Below are 27126 nucleotides of genomic sequence, written 5' to 3' on the forward strand. Positions count from 1 at the left end.
ACATGACAAGCATGATCCTGGATGTTCTCATTTTACTTCTGCTAACTATCACAATTCTGAGAGGCAGACATTGTTGGCAATGTTCTATGAGGTGAGAGATCTGAGTCTCAGGCTCAACAGCACAACGTAAGGTCACACAAGTAGCAAGTGACAAAGTCAGGATTCGGTCAGGTGGGGCTCCCTGGAACCATCTATCTGCTCTTCCACGACCCCATCTTGCTTCTCCTCTCTCTCCTTGGAGTCCAGAGTCTGAGAGAGGAATCAATTCAAGGTTTAAGGGTCGCCTGGGTGGCTCAGTGGTTGAGCATCTGCCTTTGGCTCAGGGTGTGATCTGGTCCCGTGACAGAGTCCCACATTGGGCCCCCCGCAGGGAGCCTGCTTCTCCCTCTGCCTGTGTCGCCGCCTCTCTCTGTGTCTCTCATGAATAAGTAAGTAAATAAATAAATAAATAAATAAATAAATAAATAAATAAATAAAATCTTTAAAAAAAAAGTTCCAGTCAAGGCACAAACTCGTTATTCTTTGAACTCACATGGTGGTGGTGACCTGGTTGGAACATAAAAGGTGCTGATGGAGGAACCTATCCAGAGTCCACATTTCCCCCCCACCTCAAATGTTAGAAACAGAACCCTGAGTTTTAGCTGGGTACCCGGGCACCCTCATTGGTAGAAATAGCCATGGGTCTAGGTTCTGGCAAACCGGACGGAAGCAGAGATAACCCTGTTGACCCTATAAGCTACCAACCTACCCTGAGCTTACCAACTACCAGGACTAAGAAAAGAAAGAAATGATCTCCATCCTGCTTAAGTCACTACAGTTTGGAGTCTCTTGTTTCAGCAACTTCCCCCAGGTCCTTACCAGTGCAGCTCATCTAAGAAACTTAAAAACCGGTATATTCCTCTATAGCCTCTAAATAGGCTAAGAATTATCCTTACCTATGGGTTGGTTGAACTTATTCGTTTGCTTAGCACCCCACTTCTTCAGAAGGGGTACAAGATAAATTCATCCTGTGCTCTGTGTCTGAATTCTCATGAATTCTAAATCCTAATTTATGAGATTGACTTGTCTAGTAGGACACTAGACCAATATCACAATCCATTTTTAAATCTCTATTTTTCCCAGTGTCCTTATTTGGAAAATACCACCCACCCATATTTAGCCATTGAGCAAGCGACCACCATGGTTTCCCGGTGGCCCAGGCTGGCATGACATCATTCGAACCGAGGCCATGCTCACTGGCCTGCAGGGCTGTGCTTCTTTTTCAGCAGCTGCATCTACTTGCACCCACAGAAGGCCCAGTGGGGTTGCCATGGCAGCGAGCATCACTGAAATGCTGGCAGGCTGGCTGCCTGCCAGGACCAAGTTGTTGGGAAGCCTGTCTTGTTGGTAAGCATCAGGATAGACAAAACTCTTTTTATGACCATTCCGGAATAAGGGCTTTAAGAAGAAGCAGAAGGGGGTGGAGTATCTGTTGGAACCCTCTGACCTGTTTAGAGACCCCAGCTTAGATGCCTTCTGCAATGTAGTATTTCAGCTCCTCCAAGCATAACCAACCATCATTACTTGAGATTACATAATAGGTATGGGTCAGTGTGTTCTAGCCTGCCATTTTCTGCCTTCATGACCACCTATTACCAACCCAAGATTGATTTGCTGTGACACCTGCTACCATCCCATGACTAGAATAATAAACACAAGCAATTCACTTTGGCCATTACACTTCTGGTGAAGAACTACAGTAGAGGATGACATATGTCTGCTCATTAGAAGTAACACATATTAACAGCATTATGTATCCACCCAACACCAAGCAGTATACGGAAAACAAATTGTTTCACAAAGGGTAGGTGGCAGCATCCTTCATATACTGAATCACAGATACTATACCGCCCACTCAGCCTCTACTACAATCTAAATAAATATACTTTTATATTTATATTACATATAATATCCATTTACATTACATGTACTATATGTCCATATTATATTATATTAGGAATTATATTACATCATGTATACTACCTGCTATAGAAGCATAACAGACACTAATCTTAAATTGAAACAGATGGAATCCCCAGCTATGCTGACAAAAAGACTCCTACAGAATTAAACTGACATATGGAACTGTGCTTTCTATGGCATTTGATTGGGACTTTCATGTGCTTGACCTTGTCACAGTAGCAGAATCCATCATCTATGGAAAGTCATAAAACTGAGAGTGTCACCTTGGCACACTATTCAAAACCAATTAACTGAGCCTCTGTTAGACACATAAATCCATTGATCTGCTCTTATAACCGGTTCATAAAACATTTACAAGGCAAATAAGGTACTAAATTTCAATAGATATTTGAAAGAGTAGGCTAGAGATAGCACAGATTTAAAAGAAAAATAATGAGCGCTTGCCCACTCTCATGCAACAATAATTCAAAACACTGCCATTGAAACCCTCCTAGCATTAGGACAAAACTTGGAAATTCACATAAAAAAGTACTGTGCTTTCAAAATAAATTAGTGTATTCCAATACAAATTATACACAAATTGAAAGCAACTAATTACCATCATGGTCTGAAGGCTTTTTAGAAACTGAAAGCATAACCCACTTAGGACTTCCCCTGCCTTTGGCAAATCTGATTATTAACATTTACTGAATTGGCTTCGGATGTGTGGTATCATATTAACACAAACAACAAATATTTACCAAAAATTCCCAGGATGAATGCCTCTCTTCTGATGTTCTAAGTCATCAAGGAATTTATAAATGAACAAATACAAACCCACAAATGGGGAAATATCAGCTCTATCAGTCAACAAATGAACAAGAAGGAAGCAGGACGGTAAAGTGCCCCCTCAATGACAGAGAAGGCCCCTCCACACAGCCTCCAGTGTCACTGAGTGTCACCTATGAGGAGGCCCTCGGCTAGCTCTGATCCTGCACTGTCCTCTAGGGAGAAAGGACCCATGTTAAAAGATCAGTAACAACTGTGGGTAGCAAGCTTGTAGAGTATAAATTCTAGGTTTATAATCTAGAACAAAAATTAAATGTTTTAATACGACAAAAAAGATATTACTTTCTATATCCAGATGGTCAACAGTGAGAAAAAAAAACACTCTTTTTTAAAAGAAGAAATAGATGTTGACAGAATAAAATCCCATACAACATGTCTGGCACATAATGCTAAGGCAAAAGAGATGGGCTTTCAAACACTTGGTGAGTCTTTCCCTTCATGAGGCTCACAGACACAGTGATTTGGTCCTAGGACAAGGGTGGCCACCTCTGGAAGCTTTTGGTGGCCAGAGCCAAGGACTGCCTCTCAGTGCCCCTTCTGACTTAAGATTCCATCACTCCCTGGTCATGTCCTCTGTCTCTTCTGCACCAGTCACTGAAGCCAGCTCTGCAGGGGCCATGTGGCCTGCAGGCCTTGTGCCTCTTCACCTTGCCAATCCATTATCCCTTCATGGGCTAACTAGGCCCACAGAGCCAACTGGGAGCCAAAAGCAGGTTGAGGTACCATGTGGTGAAGACCTGCACAAATGCTTCTTCCATGGGGCTGATTCTCTGGACTTCCTTGGTATCTCTTATCTGGAATCATTTCCCCACCCCGGTCTTGCCTCTCCTTTCCTCCTGCAGCTCAGGGACCTTCACTTAATATGACTTACTCCTCTGCACTTGCACTTCTTCAAGCCTATGGTCACACTTCCCACCTGGCCTGACAATCTCACCACACCACAAAGTTAGGGTTGGAGGTTGACTCGGCGTCTTTAAGCAGAAAGGAAATTTACAGAAAAAATACTGGCATAGAAACACACACACACACACACACACACACACACAATGAACACAACAGAATGGTCAGAGCTGTGTAGAGGGCCCGAAGTGGAGTAAAGAAATAAGAACAAATTAATTCGAAGTAAACAAAAAGAAGAAGAAGAAGAAGAAGAAGAAGAAGAAGAAGAAGAAGAAGAAGAAGAAGAAGAAGAAAAAGAAAAAGAAAAAGAAAGGCTGTACATGGGCCTGGGAGGATAAGAAGGAGGCATGAACCCAGGAGTAGGGTTCATTGATGCTCGCATCTGAAGGACACAAATATGGGGTGGGGTGAGGGCCACAATTCTGGCTAACTCATGGGGTTTTCAGGAAACTGGAGAATCCAGCTGGGGGAGATCGACTTGGGTGCCAGCCCACATGCCCCCATGATGTCAGCTGGACACGGTTCCCCACCGCCCGCCTGCCGGGTCACTGCGGGTCCCAGGAGCGCACCCACCGCTGCGCCCCAGCACCTTGGGACGCAGCCCCTGATTGGTCAGCCCGGCTCACCTGCTCGGCCTCGCGTGCAGGCACTGCCCTGCTCACCTCCGCGGGGCGCAGGAGCTGCCGACCAGGGAGTCGATGCCAAGAGGAATTTCCTCAAGCCTAAGGGCCTCGTCAACCGCATTGCCCTCGTCGTAGGACGCAGACCCAGCGAGGCGGGCCAGTTCCCACGCAGGTGCAGCCCCCCCCCCCCCCCCCCCGGCTCACCTTGCGGGTGCCGAGAAGTGTTCTCGGCAGGTGATCTGGAAAGCCCGCCACACCAGCCTCCCGCCCGTGACACCGAGGACTGCGGGAACATTCCCGCTGCGGTAAGGCCTGTCGGTTCAGAGTGCAATGAGCGCGGTGCCTACGTGTGAAATGGCCCCGTTCGCGGGCGTGGATTGACGCGTGAGTGGGAGACTGAACGGGGCCGCTTCGGGCTCCAGCTGGGAGCGAGGTAATGCCCATCCGGGCTGACCGCACTCCATTGCCCCTGCCCCCCACAGGAGAGCTCCACAGCAAAAACTAAAGTACTATTTCAATAAATGCTCAGCCCCCGGAGCTCAAAGAAAAGACCCCAACCCCAGGCCTTACCTGCAGCGGCCGGAGCCCGTGGATCGTTGTCTAAGAGCCCTGAGCTCCGACCCTCCTGATCTGTCTTTGCAATTTCACACACTTCCACTTCAGCTGGCTCTCATAAAAGACCCAGCTATCTTGAACTATTCTTTCCAACAAACTTGAACAAATGTGTGCAGTTTTTAAAAGAAGGCTGACAAATACTTTCAGTGTCTCACTTCAGTACCCAGCAGCCTATTTCCAACCAGGGGGCAACATAGGAAAGGCACAGCAATGACAGCCAGTTAACGCCCAAGGCTAATTGAGGCCAGGCCATATCCCTCTGCGGCAACCACTCTAAGGTTCCTGGCCCAGAACCATGGTCTTCCTTCTCCTTCCACCAGTGACCAGAACTCTGCTTGGGCAAAATGCTATCCCGAGCTACAGAAAATACCTAGTGAAGTGTGCCTCCTTGCGGTGGCCCAGCTCTGTTTCCACACCACCTGGAACAAAGAAAATCCCTCCAGCCACTCTTCAGATGTCACCACTAAAGGCACCTGCATCCAGATAGGCTCCATCCTGCACAACACTGAAGCCTTGGAAGTAGACACACCCCACACATACTCCCCCAGCTAAAACCATGGTCCAGGGGCATGGGCTTCCTCCTTTCTCGCTGAGGATGAGCCCAGCATTCACCAAACCTGGCACTGGATCAGCCCTGGCCACTATCATTTTTGGAAGCTTATGCTGAGCTTAAATCTCAACTTAAGTACCAAATTTGACCACACTCACTCCTTAGTTAAATAGGTCACAACATCCTGCCCCTTTATGGGAGGCAGTTGGCATGGTGGTTTAACAGCAGTCTCTGGTGTCCGTGGGCCTGGAGGCAAACATCAGTCCTGCCACTAACTGACGCCAGGCCCTAGGCAAGTTGTTAACTTCTTCAGGCTTCCATTTCAACTGACAATGATGATAAGAATTGCACCTTATTGAGTTGGGGTAATATGATGCAGGGAGAGTCTGCCCAGTGCCCAGCATGGGCAGTTTGATAGATACTATGACAGTTGACCCTTGAACAATGCAGAGGTTAAGGAGTGCCAATCCCCTGCCCAGGTGTAAACCTGCGTATAACTTTTGACCCCCACCCAAAAACTTAACTAATACCCTATTGATGACTGGAAGCCTTACTGATGACACAAACAACAAAATCATATGGAAAAAAAAAAATCATACGGAAAATACATCTACATTTATTTACTGAAAAAAAATCCACATATAAGTGAAAGTGTGTAGTTCAAATTCATGTCGTTCAAGGGTCATTGTATGTACTTTCTACTATTGGTTTGAGGGGCCCGAGTACTCCACCTTATTTTATCCCTCCCTCCTTCCCCTCTCTTTAGTCCCATGTAACAGGTAACAGGTCTCCTGCTATACAGCAATCCTCTCCATAAAACAGAACACATTCCTTCTCCTCTACATTTTTATATACTCCTCTCTTCTCAAGGAGAAGTAGACACATGTCAACAAAATTCACCTATTTTTGTGCCTAAGTATAAGAAACAGAAACTTGCTTTTAAATAATTAATATATTTTTTTTAAATAGTAACTTCACTTTACCAACCACCCTTTCCCATCCAAAAAAAAAAAAAAAAACCATGCTTCTCAAGTTGCTTCTTTCTGATAGTTATGTCCTCCAACTTCAGAGACCTAATTTATCTAGATGAACACCGGAAGACTGCTCTGAGGCTCTCTCAGTCTGGAGGGAAGGTAGGCCAGAGTCTAAAGACTAATGGAGAGGCCAGATGCTAAAGGGCTAGGAGCTGTGCTGGAGGGTACAGGGCTGTGACCAATAGAGCAACAAACAGAGGCAGGGAGCTGGGAGACCTACCCAAGTCCCCTGTCCCATGAGTTCTGGCCACACCCACTTCGGCTGACTTCTGATGGTAATGACAGCCTAGGAAGGTGGAATGGAGTCTGGGGTTTGGTTGGGACTGCAAGCAGACAGTAAGAATCAAATTCTAAGGCAACCAAGTAATCAGAATAAAGAAGCTCTGCCGTAGAATGGCTATTGATACTGATGAATGGGTCAGCTCTGGGCACAGAAAGTGCCATCTTCCTGGAAGCAGCCTATCCCCAGTGTGACTGGCAACTAGCTGCCCTGGACCCCACTATAGTATGGGGTCATTGTTTTATTCACCACAGCATGTGCCCTACAGTCCATACATGACATGCACAGAAACCTGGTGCCATGATGATTCCAGCACCCCTCACTATTTGGGGGAGATCCTAGCATCTAGGATCATTTGAAGTGGACAGTGTTAAATATTAAGCTCAATTTATCCCCAACTCTTAAACTCACAATTCCCACTGACATGGCAATTTCTGGACTAGCTCCAATGGAAGTGATCCTGCTCACACTGAAGTGGAAAAAAATAAAGATTTACAGCATGGAAAATACCCAAGTGCTGTAGATGGTGGAAAATGCAAATCATCACTCTGCTTGCTTATTTTTCTACCACGGATCCAAACACATGAGCCACCACACTTCAGAGCCAGGTCTACCCCAGTTAAGACTCAGTTCCCAACACTACTCTTTTCATTTAGCTACCTTACCCTTCACTCTTTGAAGTGTTTTCCAGTAACCACCAAATTAATTCAGTATACAGTGTTCCAGATTGTTATTCTCAGTGAAACGGGCATTGTCATAGACAATCAAAACTCACCGTAGACTCAGCACCTAGCAAAACTCTTGCATGTTAACAGTGGCTAATAGTGTTAATTAGAGGGTGCATAAATATCTGTTGAATGAGCAAATTGATTAATGAGTTCCAACTTTCAGCCCTGAATGATCAAGGCACCCTATGCCATTCAGCTACCATAAACTGATGCCGTTAGACTATGTCTAAATTTTCCTGAATATGAATGATTCAGAAATGGATTTTTAATAGAATAATATGGCATACAGAAATAGACCCATGTACACATGGGTACACATAGGGGTTTCATTTTTTACACAAATAGCATATCAGATCAGTCAATAAAAATGAATTAATCAGTAAACTGAGCCACTTAAAATTTTTTTAAAAACCCAAATCCCAGCCTGGCATTTTGTACCAAAATAAATTCCATTTGATCAAAAAAATTTAATTAAAAAATACTATAAAAGTAGTAGAGGAAAATAAAAATATAAGTAGCAATTTTTGTAATATTAGAGTGTGGAAGGACTTTCTAAGCCAGACATAAAACATCAAAACCACAAAAGAAAAGACTGACATATTTGACTAAATAAAGGCTTTTAAATATTTGGTATGATTTTAAAAATATAGTAAACAAAGTAAGATAGAAACCAACAAACTGAGGAAAAATACGTGTAATATAAATGCCAAAGGGTTTGGTTTCTTAATATGCAAAGGGTTCTCACAAATCAATAAGAAAAACAACTCAATTAAAAATGGGCAGATGGGGGATCCCTGGGTGGCGCAGCGGTTTGGCGCCTGCCTTTGGCCCAGGGCTCGATCCTGGAGACCCGGGATCGAATCCCACGTCAGGCTCCCGGTGCATGGAGCCTGCTTCTCCCTCTGCCTATGTCTCTGCCTCTCTCTCTCTCTCTCTCTGTATGACTCTCATAAATAAATAATAAAAAAAAAAAATTTATAAAAAAAAAAAAAAGGGCAGATGATGTGGATAGGTTAAGTAACAGAAAAAAACAGTCAATAAACCTATGAAAAGATATTCATTATTAAAGAAGTGCAAATCAGAACAGGTTATCATTTTAACGTATAATATTACCAAAATATTGATGACATTCATTGTTAGTAAAGGTGTGGAAAATCATACTCTCAACACTTAAAGGGAATATAAGTTGGTACAGTATTTTGGAGGTTACTTTTACAGTATCTTTTTAAAGATAAAAACTTCATATATCTCTGACCCAACACTCTATTTCTGGAAATTATCCTACAGATATATTTCACACACATTAAAATTTGGATACAAGGGTTTTATTGCAAACTATTTGTAAAAACCAAAAGTCGGACTATCCAAACATCTATCATTAGGGCATCAATTAAGTAAATCATGATATATTGTTGTGAGAGAATTCTATGTGACTCTTAAAATGAATGAAGTAGATCAATATGTATTGACAAGAAAAGATAGTCAAGGTTTACCTCGGTGAAAGAGGCAGGAAAATAACACTTGCCTATGCACAGACCATATCTAGAAAACAACATACAAAACATAAGACATTACCAGTGGAAGATGATCATCTTTTCATTTTTCACTTTGGAAACTTTCTGTACCATTTTTATTCTTTACAAGTATATATTAAGTCTAGACATTAAAAAGAACTTTAAGGAAGGGGCACCTAGGTGGCTCAGCTGGTTAAGCATCCAGACTCCTGATTTGGGCCCAGGTCATGATCTAAGGGTGGTGAGATCGAGCCCCACCTAAGGCTCCCAGCTCCATGCTGAGTGCTGAGCACTAGGCATGGAGCCTGCTTAAGATTCTCTCTCCCTCTCTCTCTGCCCCTCCCCCACCACTCACACACATGGCTTCACTGTCTCTAAAAAATAAAAATAAAAAAACTTTAAGGAAGAAGGGTCTTAACAAATATTTTCTTCATAGAAGGTTTTTTTCACTAAAAATAGGGACAGTAGGGGCCCTTGGGTGGCTCAGTCAGTTAAGCATCTGGCTTCAACTCAGGTCATGATTTCAGGGTCCTCAGGGCTCCCTCCCTGTTCAGTGGGGACCCTGCTTCTCCCTCTCCCTCTGCTGCTCCTCCTGCTTGTGGTCTTTCTCTCTCTCTGGTAAATAAATGTAAAAATCTTTAAAAACACAGGAACGGTATCTTTAATACTTGACAGAATTGCTTTCAAACACCCTTTAACACTTCTAAAAGGCTTATTTATCTACACCTAATTTATGCTTCCCATTTAATTAATTAACACAGGCCTCTATGGCTTTCCAACCTTTTTCATGTCCCAATCATTATCCTTGGAAAGTGATGCTAGTTGTCTAGCACTGGACAATAGACACAGGCAACTGCAGCCTACTCAGCCCCACCTGCCAAGGCCAGCCTCTCAGTCCTCACACCCTGTGACCTGATGGCACCCCCCACCCACCAGCTGCAAGGCTCCTGTTCTAGGAGCTTAGGAGCTCCTATTAAACAGCAGTTTTATTTAAATAATTTTAGTATAATTACTTTAAAATAATGAAGATCCTTGAGTAAAGTATGTTATAATTTAAAAACAAGCAAAAATATAGTTGACCCTTGAACAGGTCTGAATTGCACAGGTCTGCTCACACACAGATTTTCTTCAATAAATACACTACAGCATTTTCTCTTCTTCATGATTTTCTCTTTTTTAAAAGTTTAGAGATTTTATTTATTTATTTATTTGAAAAGAGAGTGTGCGAGAGAGCACAAGCAGGGGGAGGGAGAGAGAAGCAGACTCCCCACTGACCAGGAAGCCCAATGTGGAGCTCCATCCCAGGACCGTGAGATTATGACCTAAGCCAGAGGCAGCCACTCAACCGACTGAGCCACCCAGGTGCCCTGTTCTTCATAATTTTCTGAGTGACATTTTCTCTTCTTTGAAGTTAGAGAAAACTTTATTATTATTGTAACAACAGTATATAATAGATACAAAATAGGTGTTAATCTACTGTCTATATTATCGGTAAGCCTTCTGGTCAACAGTAGGCTATCAGTAGTTCAGTTTCAGGGGGCATCAACAGTTATACATGAATTTTCAACCGTTCAGGGGGTCGGTGCCCCTAATCTCCACATTGTTCAAGGGTCAACTGTAATGGTATGGTGTTAGAAATCATAAGAATAGTTAAAAAAAAAAAAAAAGAATACTTTTCTTTCTTTTTTGCTTTTTTTTTTCTTCTTCTTTCCCTTTTGAAGGCTAATGCCAGGAAGGAGGAACACGGTGGGTTTCTGAGGAACTGCCAACACTGTTTCTGGATCTTTGTGTTTGTGTTTATATAGGTGTATTCATTTTGTGAAAATCCATTGTGCACCACATTTAAGATCTGTGCACTTTTTTATATGAATATTACACTTCAATATAAAAATTTAAAGAGTATGTTATAAATTTGGTCAATTTAGTAAAAATAATGAAGTTCTATAATACAGAATAAATCAAAAGCTATTACTTAGCACTTATGCGTTGCAGATCCCATAGCAAAGAAGTTTAAAGAAAACTTCTAAATTGGAATCCTCTTGTAGAAACAATCTATTCAAACTCCCCTAAGCCTTGAGGTTATCAGGATGTAAAATGGTTCATGGCAGAAGAGGTAAGAGAATTTTCTGATTTCCCAGGCAGGACTCCCTGTTAGAAGGGCTACTTATGCAAATTGTCAGCATTTTCCAAAGGAGGAAACTGAGCCCCAGAAGTTACATGAGTTAGTTAAGTGGCAAAGACAGAAAAGGCACTCGGGTCTCCCTGCCCAGAGACTGAGCCACGCTCTGCTGAGCTGCCAGGCAGGAGGTCGGCACAGTCGTGATGACATTGTACCAGCAGACCTAGAAACTTCTAACATCTAACAGGCCCCACCCATCTAGCAGGCTGGCCTCCTTACAGATTGATCACAATTTGCAAACTGACATTGCTGACCAAGCCCTTAACACGCATCTGATGAGAGAGTAAAGGAATAAAAGGGCCAAAGTAAAACAGTGCTTCCTGTACACGTGAGCCAGGAAATGGGGAAAGGCCAGAAAGCCTGGGTTCCAGGCCGCTCCCCAACACACAGGCTCTGGACCTGGAGCAAAGTAGTCAACACCCCAAGCCACTCTGGCGGCCGCGGCGTCCTCCTCTGTAGGCGCCGCCAACGGGCTGCCTGGGGCCGAGAAGAACTCAGAGTCCGAGAATACCTAGAGTCTGCGGCCTGTTGTCCAGCAAAGGTTCAGCCCCTCTGTGGTTAGACTGTATCCATGCTGTGCTTAAGGAGGAGCTGGCAAATGCTGAATGCTCTCCAGAAGAAATGCCTCAGCTCACAAAATGTTTATCAGAAACCATGAAAGACAAATTAAAAGAAATGGGATTTGACCGATATAAAATGGTGGTATAAGTAGTGATTGGAGAACGAAGAGGTGAAGGAGTATTCCCTCCAGATCTTTCAACTAAGAACCTGTCACGCCCATTGAGACCCCCACCCCCATCAGCACGGCTGCTCACTGTGTCCGGGATGCTGACACTGACAACTACACTCGTGATGTTTTCATGAATGACAGTTTATTCTGTGTTGTAGCAGCATTTGGCTGTTTCTATTATTGAATCTTTGAAAAGTTGGATAAAGATATGACCATGAAGAAATATAAACTTTTTTATATTGTTAAAGATCTCAACAAAATAAAGGTAATTTGGCATTTTGGAAAAAAAAAAAAAAAGACTCTCACACCCGCAAATCAGAGACAGGAAGCATACCACATCCATGGAGTGCCCACTGCAGCCTTACGAGGTGCTGTTGCTTTGTTGTCATTGTCACCATACATTAGAGAAGCTGGGGACTTGTTAGGACCTCCCTACTGTCACCAAGTCCCGATATTGCACTTTGCCTCTTCATACATAATACATTCCTAGAAGTGAGAATCTGTCGTCCTACCTCCCAGAACACTTGGCCAGGACCCTGACATGGGAATTTGCCTCCTTTGCTTCCATGTATGTACTTCAAACCTGATTCCGTGATGATTATTTTTTAAACACAAACCCTTTGTTTTTTAATGATCCCTTTCTATTGAACCAGCAGTGCTCTGTCATTACTACATGCCAGCTGTGAACAAGTAATTTGTGACTAATAATGGTTAAGGTTTGCACCACAGCAAAGTAGTTAAGTGCACTGGGTTCTGGGGTCACACAAAACTAGTCCTAATGCACAAAGCTTCATTTACTAGTGGTGTTTGTACATGTTACTACCCCCCGAGCCTCAGCCTCCTCATCAGCAAGGTGAGGACAACAAGAGAACGCACCCTTCTGTCCCGTGACGCCAGAATGTATATAAAGCACTTACTCAGTTGGAGGAGATGAAAGATGGCCACAGATTCTTGTCACTCCTCCTATTAAGAAGCAGAGTGTAAATCTCCTCCCTTTGCTTCTGGGCTGGCCTTAGTGATTTGCTTCATCAATTACATGTAGCAGAAATGACATTCTGGGTTCTAGGAGGCTAGGTCACAAGAAGCTTCTGCCCAAGCTCATGGAACACTCCCTCTGGAAACAGCCAGCCCCCAGGTGACAAGTCTACCTACGCTGAGACTCCAGGCTATGAAGAAACCCAAGCTAATGCGTGGAGAGGCCACATGAAAAGAGACATCTGGTTGGCCCTGGCTGGTCCAGCCACCCCAGCCCAGGCACCAGACATGGGAGTGACCCAGCCTGCAGATGGCTCCAGGCCCAGCCAGCATCGGCCTGAACCAGCAAGGAAACCCAGGCAAGAGCTGCCCTCTGAGCCCAAACTACAGAACTATGAAAAAAAAAAATAACACATCGTTCTTTTAAGCTGCTAAGTGTGCGGTGGCTTGTTACACAACAATAGATAAATGAGACACTCAGATGGTGTCTGGCACATGAGTACATGTCAGCTGTTAGGATTACAGAGATATTCATACACCAGACTGATTTCAAGCTCCTCTGTATGGCAGCATCATTCTTTTTTAAAAATTTTATTTATTTGAGAGACAGAGAACATGAGCAGGCGGGGGGCGGGGGGCAGTGGAGTAGAGGGAAAGATAGAAGCAGACTCTCCACTGAGCAGGGAGCCTGATGCGGGACTCGATCCCAGGACCCCGGGATCATGACCTGAGGTAAAGGCAGACGCTTAACCAACTGAGCCACCCAGGTGCCCTTATATAACAACGTCCTTCTTAACCAAAGGCATTCTGAAGTGCTTTCTTGATAGGAGAACAGAGTATATTTTAGTTCCAGTTCCAACTGTGCATCAATCTTTCTCAACTATTACTGACCTCACTAGGATTAGGGGTAAAGACAATTATAAACTATTATAGCACTTGTAAGGAAGAAGCCGAGGACGTATGAAGACACAAGCAGAGTGTCTGTAACTACACTGCTCGAAAACAAGAACAAGGATATGCACGTCTGGTTAGCTGTGACACAACAGTGGTGATTCACAAGTCAGAAGCCCAAGGCTGACGGAAGTGAAATGTACAATAACACAATTCACATTAACAGCAGCAACATACTCGGATCAGTAAATCACACAATCAAAAATTTAACAATATCTTTAAAATATTTCTATTTTTATTGTACATATTAGGTTATGTTACTAAGATTGACCTATGAGGTAGAGATCTACAAATAATATAACTTAGCTGTTAAAATAGAGATCTTTCTTTTCAAAATCTGTAGAACAAAAGAAAAATCTACAGACCATATTTATTACTAGTTCCTTTTAAAATGAATTTTTCTGGGAGATTTCTAAATGACTAAATTCATGATTCTCATGCTTATATAAATAATGCTTTTATGAGAACATTCTTTTAAAAGCCTAATGCATTCTTTACTTTATTTGGCCACATGCACTTTGAGGCTTCAACAGAATCCAGGTATCTCTACGGGAGGGTCTAGGATTTTCCAGGCTGTCCATAAGCTGCATCACACCAGAAAAAGTAGCAGGATCGCATCGCATAGTTGAGGCCTACTCCTCTGTGAATAGCATCCTGGGCCAGCACTTGGCATAGCTAAGAACACATCTGCACATTGTAGAGGGCATGCTCAGGGCCCCGGAGTCCTGCAATCCAGCCTTCTTTCCCACAGTCCTGCCAACATTGCACACTTCATGAGGGACAGTAGCTCATTAACCGAGGGCCAGCCTTAGTGGTTAGAGCAGTGTTTCTCGGCCCTTTTAAGACTCCATTGGCTTTTTTTTTTTTTTTTTTTTTTTTAATTTTTATTTATTTATGATAGTCACAGAGAGAGAGAGAGAGGCAGAGACACAGGCAGAGGGAGAAGCAGGCTCCATGCACCGGGAGCCCGATGTGGGATTCGATCCTGGGTCTCCAGGATCGCGCCCTGGGCCAAAGGCAGGCGCCAAACCGCTGCGCCACCCAGGGATCCCTCCATTGGCTTTTTTAAGGGGAAAAGCAATACCATGGATCCCAAGGTAGACATTAATGATAGTGTAAATAAATACAAATAATAAAAGTACACACAAGCTGCTTACACTATTCTGAAACTATAAAATAAAAACAACTATTAATTAAATACAAACTAAACTATAAAACCAACAACATTCCAGATGAGTATCAGTCTACTGTGATGGATAATGTTGCTCTGCTAACCTTATAAAGCTCAGGGCTGCAGAGCCCTGCACACTGTCACCACGTGATGATGGTATGATTCCCTTCTACTCCACATGTGATCTGTCAGTAAAGTGTTCACTTCTACCTTCTAACAGCCAGAATGGGGGAGGATCCCTGGGTGGCTCAGCGGTTTGGTGCCTGCCTTCAGCCCAGAGCATGATCCTGGGGTCCTGGGATCAAGTCCCACATCGAGTCCCACATCAGGCTCCCTGCATGGAGCCTACTTCTCCCTCTGCCTATGTCTCTGTCTCTGTCTCTCAAGAATAAATAAATAAGATCTTAAAAAAAAAAAAAAAAAAAAAAACCAGCCAGAATGGGACCCTGCTCACGGCCTAGGCTGTTACGCTCTAGTGGAAATCACCATGACCTGGCTTTCCACCAGTTCCCCTACCTGTGGTCGGCCCTCCACACAGCTGCTGGAGCCATCTGCATCAAAGGAAGCTCAGGCCATTGCTACTGCTCTGCACAAGACCTCCAACAGTCCCCCCAACCTGATGCCCAGGAAATGCCACAGTTCCCTCACTGCCCACAAGACCCAACACACTCAGGTTCCAAACTTCCTCCTGCTCCCTTCCCAATGGTCACTCTGCTCTGGCTACACTGGCCTGCCGGTTGGCGCTCAAACTCACCAGGCATGCCCCTCCCACCTAGCCTTGGGGGTCCCCTCTGCCAACTCAGGAATATTGCCTCTAAGTCTTTACCCAAAGGCCTTCTCAGTGAGGTCTTTCTAAAGCCCCTACTTAACCACCCCCCCAGGCAGAACTTCCAGGGCCGCCCCCCCCAGCCCCCAGCTTTCTCTCCACCTCAAGTATCACCAGTACTAGGTATTGATGAGTAGTGGTCACTCCTACTGGAATGTCAGCTCCACAAGGTCAGGACTGTGGGTCCGATTTGCTACCTGCTGTATGCCCAAACCCTAGCACAGAGCCTGGAAAATATGTGATGTGCTGCAGGATCACTGGGTCTTCACATGGACCCATGCTTAATTTCTGTACTAACTCTGTCTTGGCTCTTGTCTCATTAGCCAGTTTTTATGGGCATTGACGTTGACACAGCTGTGTCACACAGTGATCACCCTGAAGATCCAGGATGTAATTTTATTTATTATTACTAATTCATTATAATTAATTATTATAAAATAATAAATAATTTTATTTATTATTAAGAACAGCATTGAAACAAAGAGGTGCAGAAAACTACCCCCATGGGCAGAATGACAAAACCCCATTTTGAGAAATACTAGATTTGAGGATGGTGGGTGGGGAAGCCAGCATTGTTGCTCCTGGAGAGGTCACAGCCAGACCAAATACTGACGCACACAGATAAGAGCACAGCATGACCTGATAAGCCACTCCAGTGTGTGTCCCGTCAGTGACAGACCTGGCACCTCACAGCCCAAAGGTATAACCTTCACATTTCAAGGACCTCTCATGGTCTCACCCAAATTACTTTCCAGTTCTATTATCAAATTATCAGTTATTTCCAGTAACAACTAAAGGGATCTCTACCCATCAAACATCTCCTTGGCCCTGCAGCAAATTTTTAAGAGGTTTTAAATTATTTACACAAGCAATGCATGCTCATTAAATAAACAAAAGAAGAGAAAGAGTAAGTTATTTTTAAGTGCACATCAGTCCCCCGCCCCATGGGGATAACCACTTCGACAAATGAGTTTTTTTAGAACCTTATCCTGTCCATGAATACATATTGTAACCAGCACCTCCCTCCCTCCCTCTCTACAACTTTTCCCTCCTCTGCACTGGGCTCAGCAGCAGGCACCCACACACCCTCCCTGGCCTCTCCCAGGCTCCCCGGCCCCTCCCTGGGAACATGGGGCAATGAAGCAACATGTGACATCCCGTGGGGTGGCCTGGGGTTGTTTTCCATGTGTGCCCCATCACACCAAGTACACTGCTGGACTGAACTCCTCCAGGACATTGTCCCTTCTTCTCTGGAAACTGTTCTCTTGGGCCTATAGCGTAGCAGCCACATAACACATCTGCAGTGAGGAGCTCCATTCATCTCTCAAGGCACACAGCCCTCAGTTAACCCTCATTTACTATATAGACCCCGTTGCCTACTTTACTCTCCAAAGGGGAAGCCTGGCCAGGTTTTCTGGCCAGGTCTACCCTGGCAGCAGGAGGGAAGGTCACCAGGCTCAGCTCAGCCATACTCCCTCATTCAGCGGTGGGGAAGCAAGTGAAGAACCAGCTAGAAACATTCCCTCTAAGAGATAAGCCCTCGGATGCCTCTCTCAAGCCATGAATCTGATGATTCATCCATGAGAGGTGGGGAGAATAAAAAAACAAATTAAAAGAATAGAAGAAAATGGTCCTGCAGGGCAGGAAAGAACAGAGACAGCAAAAAAACCATAGAGCAGGACGGTGAACTTGATGTTGATCAGAACATTAAAAGCAGTCATCTGAACATAACACCAAAGACAGGGAAAGAGGAGCTACAAGAAGGGGAACCAGGAGGTTACGGAGAGCAGGTGGACAGATTTCTTCTTGCCTGCAGGATTTCCAGCTAACAAGAGGAAACAAGACTGTGGCAAGTTTGTATGATTATGTGTCATTATAAAGAAACAAGGCTAAAGGCATAGTCCTGGATGCCTAGTCTTTGTAGTCTCAAACGAAAATCAGCATTTATCATTTCACTACTCAATCACTGCCCTCATTTCATAGTTAGATTCAAAATTTAATTTGGATGAGCATGTGTTACTTTATAATGAAGAAAGTAGCTCTTCAGAAGATTACTATGGAAAAGTTGAGAAAATATTTTAACTCCTGAAAGGTAAGTTCATGAAGTACGTAGCATTGGTGCTATGCCTTTTTTTTTTTTTTAAGACTTTCTTCATTAAGCTTGCCATAAATGTAAATGCCCTGACCGATAGCCTGACTAGAAACAAAAAAAAGCAACATATAAACAAAAACGCAGGAACACTTTGCTCTTTCCCTGTGCCAGCAGAGGGCAAGTGGGTAGCTTTTATGTGATACTCTTCATGCTGGTTTGTGCACACACTGCACGTGCATTCCTCTCTCCCTCTCCCTCTCTCTCTCTCTCTCTCTCTTCCTGTCTCCTCCCCAACCTTCCTCCACTTCTCTTGTCTTTCTTTCCCTCTCCTCCCACTTTCTCTCCTTCCCTTTCAGAGAAGTCTATGACAGAAGCACCTGTTAGGACTCTGCATTCCACCTACAGATTCTGGTTAGAATACCGACTATGAGAGAGAAAAGGATGTGATACTGGATAATGCATTATCTTTTTCTTCTAGAAAAACAAATACTTTTGGGAAAAAGGGATCCAGCTCTCTGTTACTTTGTTCAAAGTAGAGAGAGAGAGTATGAGGGAAAGGATTTCCCCTGGGTTACGCTTACTCTCCCCCAGGGCTCATTCACATTCTGATAACACAGGTCCCCCAGGTGGCTCTGGAGGAACTGAAAGCAGCCTGGGGCTACATTTTGGGTTGAATCTTGAGCAAGAAGAAGTCCAGTTCATGACCTCCACAGAAGCTAGAGCAGGTCTGAGGCAACAAGTGCAAGGAAATATATCAGAAAAAGATTCATCGAAACAGCAGATTCAACAGTGAGAAACCCATTAGGTGTCCCCGATGTGAAAGCCCCCTTTTCTTTTCCTTATTTCTGCTGACAAAGTTAGGCAACAAGACAGACAACTCTAGTTCTTCAGGAGCTACAGGACTCTCAGCAGCTCAGTGATCACATCATGCAACAGAAGCTACAAAACCAAAGTCAACCCCTGGGTAAAGCAGAGGCCCTATCTGGTCTCCTCCTGGAGGCTGAGCACTCACTCTCACCCTCCGACCTGCCTACCTGCTCCCCACCTTCCAGAACTCCTGTGCCCCTCCCCAGCTCTGGCCAGGTCTGTTTTTCCACATAGCACTTGCCACCTTCTAACCAGCCACAGAATCCGTTTTCCCACCTTTCCACTAAAATGTAATAAGCTCTGCACGGTCCAAGCTCTTTGTTTTTCTCAGACATACCACTACCTGGCACTTGTAGAAGCTAAAAGATATTCTTTGAATGAGTGCTATAGAGGTAAATGGGAAAGAAAATTTTAATATTATGCAGGAGAACATTAAAAATAAGACCATTCAACCCCTACTATGTTATCTTCTCACCAAAAAGAAGCAACGAGGTAGCACTCAGACAAATCAAGATCTTGGGACTTTCTACAAGACAAGTAGCCTGCATTTGTGGCAGAAGAAAGGAAGGGAACCATTTAGATGACAGACATGACAAGCAAATGTAGTATATGGTCTCTTATTCTGGACATTTGGGGACAACAGGAAAATCTAATTATGAACCATATGCTTAACATCATTATATCTGTGTTGAATTCTGGATGTATCACAAGTGTGCATGAAAATGTCCTTTTTCCTAGAAGATACATACTTAAGTATTTAGGGTTCAAACGGTATAATGTCAGCAATTGACTTTCAGATAGTTCAGGGGAAAAAATAGTATTATTTAATATATTAGAGACAGAGAGATAAAGCAAGATTGGCAAAATGTCATCCCCACCGAATCTAGATAAGAGATCTACAGACGTTCCTTGTAATACTCTTTGCAATATTTTGTGAGTTTGAGACTTTTTAAAATAAAACAAGGGTAAAGAGGAGTTAAAAATAAAAGACCTCATGCTAGGGAGATAGTTGAGTCAACAGGATGGTGGGCAGCCTGGGAGTGACCAGGCTCTGTGGCAAGTGCTGTCGCAGGAATACAAGTGATGTCACTTAATTCATTGCTGATGTGTCCACATCCCAGGAATGACAGAGTGCTTCAAAGACAAGGATCTTGGCTGTCCTGTCTCCCTGCAGCCACCCACATGCTCCTGGCATGAAAGAAGCACTACATAAATGGCGAGTGGCTGAGGAAATGAATGCCTATTCATTTTCAAGTACATATTAGAAATTATAAAAACAAAGAAAATGCACGGTGCCTGGGTGGCTCAGTCAGTTGAGCGGCCTAACAGCAGACTCTTCGTTTCAGCTCAGGTCATGATCTCAGAGTTATGGAATCCAGCCCTGAGTGGGGCTGCATGCTCAGCAGGAGCTGCTTGCAATTCTCTCTCTCTCCCTCTGCCCCTCCCCCGCCCCCCCGTTAGGCTCCTGCGCACACATGTGCACTCTCTCCCTCAAATAAATCTTAAAAAAAAAAAAAAAAAAGATAAAGTGTAATATCTGCATAGACCTGCAAACACTAAAAGTGGTCTAACTTGTTGGACACAATTAATTTTGAAGACCTTTTCTTAATTCGTGAGTTCAAAATCTTTTCACGTCCTAGCATCTTAAAATGTGAAGTTTTGTATTTTCCGAAGGCAATAGCCTTGGAGCAGTTCTGAGGGATATGACAAGGGAACAGTGACACTGGGCCAGGGGGTGAGGTGGGGGCCACATGCCTGACAAGGGATGGGGAGGGACCATGAGAAGTCTAAAAATGCTCCATAAGGGATTCTGATGCACATCAGAGATGCACTGAGCTCTGGAAGCTGACAGAGAGATGCAGTCATTCTGACCCTGAACAAAAAAGAACACCAGGGAACAAAGAGACCTTGGTGGATTCCACCCACCAGGCCTGGGTGCTGGGTGTTATCATATGTTGTGCTCTTCTGGAAAGATATCTCACTATGTCATTTATATTTATTTTCAAGCCAGAATCACACTTTCCATAAAGGGTTCAATTTATAGAGGAATCAAGTTTGGTAAGAAAGAAATTATGTTTGGGACACCTGGGTGGCTCAGTCGGATAAGTGTCTGCTTTTGGCTCAGGTCATGATCCCAGGGTGCTGGGATCGAGTCCAGCATTGGGCTCCCCACTCAGCAGGGAGTCTGCTTCTCCCTTTCCCTCTCCCCCTTTGCTCTTGCTCTCTCTCTCAAAATAAATAAATAAATAAATAAAATCTTAAAAAGAAAAATAAGGAAGAAATTAGGTTTCTAGCCTGTCTGTCCACCAGCCCTCACTCATGAAATGCTGGTTTCTGGGAACTACTGCAAATGAGCATGTTAGAATCTCAGACTTGGAAAGCAATTCTGATGATTGCCTGGCCCAGCCCCCCCATCCTACACACTCCTTCCTTCCACCACAATGACTCTAACAGATTCACATAACCTTATGAATGCTTTCGGTGGTGGGGTGCTCACTATCACTCAGAGCAGTCCATTTGAGGTTCCACAGCTCTGGTTCATCTGCTTACTGGGAGCAGAAATCTGTCCCACTCTTGGCTCCTGGAGCCTCTGAGGATCACACAGCCCCTTCATGTGAGGATTTGCACACGTCTGACGTGTCCACTGCCCAGACATCACACCAAAATCCCAGGTGTTTGCTCTGTGAAGAAGCATCACATAGATTCAAAGGCCAGAAGGATAGGCTTCCCCAAGCTCCTGACCAGAAGCAGGACATCATCGGTTGTCGTTAACCATGCCACTTAGCTGTTGAGGAAGTGGCAAAAATCTCTAAACTGTTGTCAAGACAACCAAAGTCCAAATATAAATCTCTTTGGGATTCCAACCGGAAGGAGTCTTTAAGTGTACACACCCAGAGGAAATAATGAAAAGAAAGCTCCTCTCCTGCCCCTCCTCGCCACCCCCACTCCTCCCCTCCTCCTTTCTCTCTCTCTCTCCCCTTGCTTTTTGCCACGTGGTGATGTGTGTTAAAAATGCATACTGGGAAGCTTTCCACCTTTGGGGTTGGAACAGCTGCTGCCTCAATATTGTTTTTGTTAGTTTTTTTTTTTTTTTAACATACTTTGCTGTTTTTAAGAGGGCTGTTTTTAAGCTACATGTTTCATAATGCTAGTTCAGATTACAATGTGGGATGACGGGCACTTTACTGACAAGAACAAGCCTCCTGGGCTCCAGGTGTCTAATGAGGCCCCCTTCCCAGTGTGTGCCCCTATCAAGCACATCCTCCTGCACAGCTGGCTTCCAAGGGGGACCTGCCTTAGCCCAGGAAAGGGCATTCACAGACACTTAGGAAAAAACATGAGAAAGTCCACCCATGAAAATAATGAGAGTCAAGAATTCATAACAGGTAGCCTAAATAAGCCCAAAGCTCTTAAGTCCTTGGTTTTTCTAAGAGCACAAAACATTCAGAGAATGCTCCACAGTCTGCTGTGGATTCCACTTGGAAGCACTCACCAAAAGAAATACGATAGACATGTCGAACCTCAGAGTCCTGAAAGGCACAGACCCAGGTGGAGAAGACATGTGAACTGGCTTGTGCTGGCTTCCACCTGTTGCAAATGACCCTCCTGTCAGGAAACTCTAACCACGTAGAGGTTGCAGACTACAGCTAAAAGGGATAAAAATCTGCACTGCCCATGCCTAAAACAATCTTGTGCCCTAAACGGAAAGTGTGCATCCTTGAGTAACCACACAGCATTCAAGGCAAACAGCCAGGCACAAGAAGACTAGCCCCCTTATACTCCCCACACAGCCAGACTTTGGTTAGGAGGTCAGCATTCTCCAAGGTCTTCTCAAAGGGGCCCAAGAGAAAGTGATGGGAACAGAGGATATGGCTTGTAGGGTCTCAGTCATCCTGGGACTCCAGGGAGTTGTGGTGATGGCTGAAAAACAGGAAGCTGAAAACTAGCCACATGGAAGACTTCATCCAGAAAAGATGGATCACCCAACACAGAGAACAAAGGAGCTCAGGGCTCCTGCTAAAATATTAAGAGGACTTTCAGACTTGGCCTTGAGTCCTTCTTTTAGTCACTGAGCTAGCAGGTTCTTTCTCTTTTTTTTTTTTTTTTTAAGATTTTATTTATTTACTCATGAGAGACAGAGAGAGAGAGAGAGGCAGAGACACAGGCAGAGGGAGAAGCAGGCCTCATGCAAGGAGCCCGATGTGGGACTCAATCCCAGGACTCCAGGATCACGCCCTGGACTACAGGCGGCACTAAGCATCTGAGCCACCCGGGCTGCCCTAGCAGATTCTTTCTCAAATAAAGAGTGAACCCAAAGTGGTTAAAATGGCTCTAACCTCACTCAAATGCCAACTCACTCAGAGAAGCCCCCCATATGGATGAGCAGCTGAGAACACAGCCTATCACGCACAGCTTATCCAGGACAGGCCCAGCCAAAACACAGGACTTAACAAATTTTACTCAGCGGGGGTGACAAGGTCATTGGCCCTCTGACCCAAACAGACAGAAACCTGGAGCCACTCTCAAAAAAACAAAGCCTCAGATGTGGTATTACAAGAATGATGCTTCAAAGCCTCCATCTGCCCAGAAATAGCTTCTTGCTCTGGCAAAGCTCTTTCCTCCCAAGTCAAACTCCTACCAACAGAGCCACTACCAATAACCATCAAACAAGGGTGAGGCAGTGTCTCCAGGAAGCCACTAAGATTATGCTTTATCCTTGGAGAGAAAAGAAGTAAAGGGACTTCCTCCAGCTATCTCATCGTCCAGCCTTGCTAATTGTCACTGTGGAATCACAGGTTAGCAGTAACCACATATCTTAGCAGATCATCTGGTTAATCCTCTGCCTTAAAAGGGAAGATGTTACGGAGTCCCTTTCAGAGATGAGGCAACCGAAGTACTTGCCCAGAATTGAATAGCCAGTGATCCATTTCCCTGTAGGATACAGAGACTCATCCCTGAATAGTGGAAATAATTCATGTGAAGGGTACGGGCTGTGCCACCTAAGTGGATGACGAGGGAGAAAGCGTGAGGTGGGGAGTGGGAAGGAGGCAAACATTTCCTACTTCATTTACTCCCAAGGTCAATCCCGCACACAAAACATGTCAAAGTCGCTCTCGATTCCTCGGGACATGACATTCCGTGCAAGTGTTGGAAGGCCTTCCATGAAGCTGAAATGATGCCTCGCAAGGAAAACACGAGATCCCTGACATCTATGTCCCGACTATGTCGGAGAGGCCAGCAGAGAGGGAAACCCACCCCCACAACACTAAGAGAGGTCCACGGAGGAGCCCCAGGGCAGGAGCCTTGCAGATCCCAGCTGTGGCTGAGCAAGCTGGAGGCGGGCACGCTGGGGAGGTTGTCCCTAGGCTTGCAGTGAAGGGAGGGCCCCTGGCAGGTCCCCTGGAATTCTAGGCGAACCGGCCGATCTAGTATACATGACAGTTCTGGCAAGAGGCAGTGACGGGAGACAGTCAAGAACATTGTCCAGCCAGAGGTTCCAAAGCGCCTAGATGGAGCCTAGACACTTGGCTGCTCTGTACAATTCAATCCTAACCTGGAACCATCTTCTCATCACAGGCGTCTCTACATCCCTGGACAGGCCAGTTAGCATTTCTTTTAAATAACAATGAGTGTACCCTTCTGCTGCTCTTTTTGGTAGGAAATAGTTTTCTGGGATTTGCCAGAGGCACTACCCTCGGGTTGGATGCCAAAGGCTACTGGAAACACTGCTTGAAACCAGCTCTTTCAAAAGACGGAATTCTGGGGTTTGATGTGGGCCCCCAAAAGGGCATGACCCTAACGTGATCTGAACTCTCCTTGGCCCGCATCACCGACAGGTCTGCCGGTGCAAAGGGCTGGGGTATTTGTCTCTGTCCTTGCTTGTGGCTTCTTTTCCGTTTCCTCAGACTCAGAAAGACCCGCTTTGGGAGGGGAAGCGGTGATGCGAGGACTTTCTCATCCCGCCTTTCTCCGGGGCACCGGAGCTGCCGAGGCACAAAGCTGCCCAGGACTCCCCCGTCACCTCGCCGCCGGGACAGCCCTTCGCTGGGCTTTCTTTCCCACCCCCCAAGAAAGTGAAGAAACCCACTGCCCCCGGGAGGCAAAAAGGCTCTGGAGCCTTGGCTGAGCAACTTAAAGTTTCCGCCGGAAGGAAATTATCAAAGGCGAAGGAGAAAGCCCTCGGAGGCCGGAGGGAGCGCGGCGGCGGCGGCGGCGGCGGCCCGGGGCTGGGCTGCCCTGCGGTCCCCGCGGAGGGTCCCGCGGCCCGGCCCAAGCGGATCCCGGGCGCGGGCCGGCCGGGGGGACCCAGTGAGAAGCTCCGGGCAGGCTCGCACCCTGCCGCCACCTGGCTGGGAAGAGGGGGCGCACGGACGAGGGGGGCCACGAGGGACCAGGGGGGCCAAGAGGGGCCGGGGGGCGCACGGGCCAGGGGGGCCAAGAGGGGCCAGGGGGCGCACGGACGAGGGGGGCCACGAGGGACCAGGGGGGCCACGAGGGGCCAGGGGGCGCACGGGCCAGGGGGGCCAAGAGGGGCCGGGGGGCGCACGGGCCAGGGGGGCCAAGAGGGGCCAGGGGGCGCTCGGACGAAGGGAGCCACGAGGGGCCAGGGGGCGCACGGACCAGGGGGGCCAGGAGGGGCCAGGGGGCGCACGGACCAGGGGGGCCAAGAGGGGCCAGGGGGCCCTCGGACGAAGGGAGCCAGGAGGGGCCAGGGGGCGCACGGACCAGGGGGGCCACGAGGAGCCGGGGGCGCACGGACGAGGGGGGCCAAGAGGGGCCAGGGGGCGCTCGGACGAAGGGAGCCACGAGGGGCCAAGAGGGGCCAAGGGGCGCACGGACCAGGGGGGCCAGGAGGGGCCAGGGGGCGCACGGACCAGGGGGGCCAGGAGGGGCCAGGGGGCGCACGGACGAGGGGGGCCAAGAGGGGCCGGGGGGCGCTCGGACGAGGGGGGCCAAGAGGGGCCAGGGGGCGCACGGACCAGGGGGGCCAAGAGGGGCCAGGGGGCCCTCGGACGAAGGGAGCCAGGAGGGGCCAGGGGGCGCACGGACCAGGGGGGCCACGAGGAGCCGGGGGCGCACGGACCAGGGGGGCCAAGAGGGGCCAGGGGGCGCTCGGACCAGGGGGGCCAAGAGGGGCCAGGGGGCGCTCGGACGAAGGGAGCCACGAGGGGCCAGGAGGGGCCAGGGGGCGCACGGACCAGGGGGGCCAGGAGGGGCCAGGGGGCGCACGGACCAGGGGGGCCAGGAGGGGCCAGGGGGCGCACGGACCAGGGGGGCCAGGAGGGGCCAGGGGGCGCTCGGACCAGGGGGGCCAAGAGGGGCCAGGAGGCGCTCGGACGTGGGTGTCCTTGGCAGATGGCGGTGCAGGACTCACCCCGAGAAGACACACTTTGAGCTCCCGTATCGCCATCATGTGCTCGGGGCCGGAGCGGGCAGGGGCTCAGCATCCTCCGGGGCCGGGGCCGCGCCGCGCCGCGCCCGCGCCCAGCAGCGGCCTTGAGTCTCCGCCTTCCCCTCGCCGCAGCCCGCGGGCGGGACCGCCGCCGCTGCTATTTCTGGGCCGCCGGCCCCGCCGCGGTGGGTCACGTGGCCGCCGGCCGGGCTCCTCCCGGGGCTCCGGGTCTAACCTCGGCGGTCCCCAGCTCCCAGGGACGCCCCCAGACGGCGTCGGCCACCCCGGGCAGCCCCCCGGACCTGCGGCGTCCCTGCCCCCGCCCCCGCCCCCGACCTGCCCAGCAGCGGCCCCGGCTTTGCGAGCCCCTGTGGCAGCTGCCCCGCCAGCCCCGCCCGGCTGCAATGCCCCGTGGAGTGGAAGCAGGGCAGGACCGGCGGGGGGGGGGGGGGGGGGGGGGGGGTGCTGGCTGCGTCCCTGAGGATTGCATTCCTCAGCTCAAAGTGGAGGCAGCCCGCTGAGGTCCTTTATATGGGAGCACTTCGAGGTTCGCCTGTGGTCACGACGTCATATGCCTCCCTAGGATCCCCGCAGAAATGAAGCCAGACAAGCGATGAGGACAAGAAGGAACAGTTAACTTTGCAACCACTTTCTCCTGTAGTTCCTACTGCGCGGGTTTCAACTTACTCCCATGTAGTTCTTGTAGTCCCATGTAGTTCAAGTCCCCTGAGCTTATTTTTCTATATGTAGTTGAAAATGGTTCTAGAAGCAATGATCTATGACTCCCTCCAAAACAGATGTGTCCCCATCTGAAAAAGGAAACACGCATTGTAGAGAGGAAGCTGCCTTGCTCAGTATAGAAAATGCTATAACTTGCCTGGGCAGACACCCAACCCTCGGAAGTATAG

The 27126-nt window shown here is 47.0% G+C and overlaps 1 protein-coding gene and 1 pseudogene across 1 annotated transcript in view; one reads left to right on the top strand and one right to left on the bottom strand.

Moving 5' to 3' along the window:
* Positions 1-26581, bottom strand: part of RAB31 (RAB31, member RAS oncogene family) — a 131592-nt gene extending 105011 nt beyond the window's left edge. The window contains exon 1 of the mRNA XM_041764190.1: positions 26201-26581. Within this exon, the coding sequence (XP_041620124.1) occupies positions 26201-26239 (39 nt within the window). The 5' untranslated portion in view covers positions 26240-26581. The remainder of the gene's footprint in view (positions 1-26200) is intronic.
* On the top strand, positions 11129-12127 carry LOC121472199 (annotated as a pseudogene).
* Positions 26582-27126: the final 545 nt, after the last annotated feature.

The sequence above is a fragment of the Vulpes lagopus genome, chromosome 1 (assembly GCF_018345385.1).
Source record: "Vulpes lagopus strain Blue_001 chromosome 1, ASM1834538v1, whole genome shotgun sequence".
Classification (NCBI taxonomy): domain Eukaryota; kingdom Metazoa; phylum Chordata; class Mammalia; order Carnivora; family Canidae; genus Vulpes; species Vulpes lagopus.